The 3,512-nt window shown below is 33.0% G+C and overlaps 1 protein-coding gene across 1 annotated transcript in view; it reads right to left on the bottom strand.

The window, feature by feature from the left end:
- Nucleotides 1-2,058: 2,058 nt before the first annotated feature.
- Nucleotides 2,059-3,512, bottom strand: part of LOC111385284 (ubiquitin carboxyl-terminal hydrolase 3-like) — an 11,410-nt gene continuing 9,956 nt past the window's right edge. Inside the window, exons 4-6 of the mRNA XM_023009664.1 lie at nucleotides 3,197-3,382; nucleotides 2,746-2,927; nucleotides 2,059-2,664 (exon numbers count right to left, since the gene is read on the bottom strand). Coding sequence (XP_022865432.1) covers nucleotides 2,262-2,664; nucleotides 2,746-2,927; nucleotides 3,197-3,382 — 771 coding nt within the window. The 3' untranslated portion in view covers nucleotides 2,059-2,261. The remainder of the gene's footprint in view (nucleotides 2,665-2,745; nucleotides 2,928-3,196; nucleotides 3,383-3,512) is intronic.

Genomic DNA, 3,512 nt, shown 5'->3' on the forward strand with positions numbered 1-3,512 from the left:
GGTTGACGCAAGTGATTGTTCGATGATTTTAATAAATGCCGATGGTTGCATCAGAGATCTGATATCTTCTTTCTTCTCCAATTCTATTGCATTGCATGGACATTGTTGCCATGTCGTTTCAAAGCTCTCGGGGAATTGCTTCGAAAAAGCATTTATGGGGAGCTCTACTTTTCACCGCAAGCTCTTTACATTCTGTGCTAGCCATCCACGAGGGATCGATTAGTCAAATAATTTTGCTAATATTTATTATTTTACATTTGCGGTTTTATGATTTATGTAAGTTAAGCAGTCGATTACGATAGGATTGTTTAATACTTTTACTGTTTTTTTTTTTTCTTGTTTTCATTAATAATGAATGTTATCTTCGAATAGCAATTTATTAGTGTTCTAAAAGCGTAGTGCATGACTATACGTGCAAATTAAGCTTCGGTTGATTCTGACCTAGTTGAGACTTATGCGTTAAAAAAAAAAAAATTATTTTAATATTATTTTAAATTTTTATCAATTTAAAAATTATTTAATAATATATACAAATTATAATAAATATACTTTCGAACAATAAACGAGATGTATTATGATAGTGCTAATTGAATTACATGAAGAGTTTATTTTTTATTTAGTTAGTAAAAGATAGGAAAATGGTTAATTATAAATAACTATTTTTATTAGTTAGTAAAAGATAGGAAAATGGTCAAATAAAGGGAATGTTTATTCAACGTCAAAAGTTCACAACAAAATTCTCTGAGATGCCCTTTATAAATTAATGGATTAATAAGTGGTTACTAATTTTTTAGACTTTCATGGTCTATTTGGGCCCATTATTTCCTAAAAATATATTTTGGAATAGTAAATTGATAGAAAATGTGTAATTAAAAAAAAAATTGAATTTGTATAATATTATTTTATTGAAAAATATATATAGTTCAAAAGAAGAGGGAAAAATACATTTTAAAAATAATGGAGATCAAACAATAGTTCAATCTATTGACATAAAAGTTGAAAGAAATATAATTTGTTGGGCATTTTGGTAAATGATGTCCAAATCCTCTAGGTAATGATGAAAAATCGTTGCTCAATCATCTTCATAGGCTATAAGCCCGAAATTAAAGAATATTAAATTCACACCACAATTGATAGTAAGCCAATTATATTGGGTATTTAGAGGTAATCAGCACATTGGGCTCAATACCCAACTTTGGAGGTAATTTGAAAATCACGTGAAAGATAGATAAACATTATCAACCATTTTTCTCTCGTTTTGAACTCTATCTTTCAGTTTTTATTAAACTCAAATCTTGCAGTTTTGACTGAACTCAATCTTGCAAGATTTTTGGGAAATCCATTTCTTCTTGAAGCCTATAAATTGGAGCCCCTTTCCTTCAGTTTATACAAACCAAAAACGAAGAAAACTTTCTCTGCTTTGTGCAAAAGGAAGAACCTGCCTCTACCTTCTTGTGAACCTATTTTTGTGACTCAAAAAGGCCTTCAAATTGGGGATACCTTTGTGGTGTTGGATCAATTTTCTGAGCCTAATCTAGAAGGGGAAAACATTGTTCTATAATTTTGTGATTTTGGTTCTTGATTTCCTTTTCTTTATTATTTGCAAATTCCTAAACTAATTCGTTGATTTGTTCGATTTGTAGGTGGATTTGCTCAACATAATTATTAACTTTTGGACTTTTCAATTTAATTGACATAAAAGTTGAAAAAAATGTTAATAATGCGCGACAAATTGTGCCTTAAAGCAGTCAACAAAAGTTTTTATTGCTAAATTAACGCATAGATCCTAAGCGCGCCATTTAAAACATTTGAACTTGCAGCTTCAAAGTGTTGACAGCTAAATTAGCGCACAGGTCCTGGGCGCTAAATTTAAAATACTTGAATTTACAGCTTCAAAATTTTTTATGTAAAACACACTACGAGGTTATTACTGGGGTTCTGACGTACAATACATATTAAGGAAGAGTGAATCAATTATCTTGTCAAGTATGCACCAGTTTTATTGCCAATACTAACACTGATATNACGTACAATACATATTAAGGAAGAGTGAATCAATTATCTTGTCAAGTATGCACCAGTTTTATTGCCAATACTAACACTGATATTCCCTGTACATCGATATTAAGTCTTGAGGTAGTCCGGGATTTTATGGCGAAAACAGAAATTGAGTAAAAATAACATAGAGGATAAAAAATCCTTTTCATGCCTTTCAAAAAATAATTAAAAAAAGTTTTTAAGGTTATTGGACAACCTCTTGTTCAGCTCTTGGGAGCAGAAAGGCTCTCGTAGAAGAGAATATACCCGTGATCTGTGTTACTCGAGTATTCTTGAGCTGATCCGAAAAACGTCTGGACAGCAGATTCATCAATCATCTCCACATTTTCATCGTCAAAGAACAACCAGTGGTTGTGGCTTTTGACAAGACTAACGTAATGACCATGGTTTGGGCCGCTCCCAACATGAACTACCACAGCAAACAAAGAGTATTCAGAGTCAGTATCTTCCATTGTATTGCTCAGTTTCAGCTCCAGTGGGAACACAACACGATATGACAACTTTTTGTATCGACCAAGTTGTTCCATGTACTTGAAACGCTTAAGATGAATGACCAGGATATGTGGTGGTTTCTTTATCTTCATCCTCTTCTGGGCTTCTTGCAAACTGCATTACGGTAATGAAAAATAATTAACTTTATGTTTTGTCGTTTAATGATTGATATTACGAATGGACAAAGACACTTGCCTACAACATTTATCGCAGAAGAATTTATCCTCAGCATTCAGGGTCTCCGTAGAACTGAAGTTCTTGAGGCAGCTAGTAATTGAACTGTTTTGTTCAATATCAAGGCTTAAATCCAAGAATGTCTCGTCCCTTGCTGTAACTGTCTCACACCTAAGACACCTAGTCTCATTGGTGAGAATGCCCTGTATTTGGGTAAAAGTCAAGATCAACAGATGAGAAGCTGGTCAAACAAGCGAGCATCTTCCAAAACATTAGACAACTTCAGAGCATCAGAAAGTACCAAATGATTCAGATGTATTAACAAGTTTAAGAATTTAGGCTCATATTACACTTTTAACCAACTTTCAAAATGTTGAAACTCGCTAACGCTAACAGGCTTATGAAAAATAGAACATGACAATCGAATAAATTTTTTTAAATTCATACTACAATAGAACTTGCAACAAGTTACCTGAAAATACTTGTGCACCAAAGTAACCAACGGTTCCTTCTTAAAACCATTAACCTGAGCATAATTGACCCCATTTGCAACATGCTCAGCAGATGAAGCTTGTGGCAAGCTTGTCACTTTGTGGGATTCTTTCTCCAGTATGTCAGCAAGTTCATTTAGTAAAAAGTTCAAAAATTCATGGGCATCCTGCACAACAGCATGAACATCGCATGCCTCAGATCTATTTTTGATCTATAAAATCACGATAAATATGCATACAAAGTAAACCCGGCATTCTATCTTGGATTGACCCAACGATATAGAGACAGAGAATAAA

The sequence above is a fragment of the Olea europaea genome, unplaced genomic scaffold, assembly GCF_002742605.1.
Source record: "Olea europaea var. sylvestris unplaced genomic scaffold, O_europaea_v1 scaffold3113, whole genome shotgun sequence".
NCBI lineage: Eukaryota > Viridiplantae > Streptophyta > Magnoliopsida > Lamiales > Oleaceae > Olea > Olea europaea.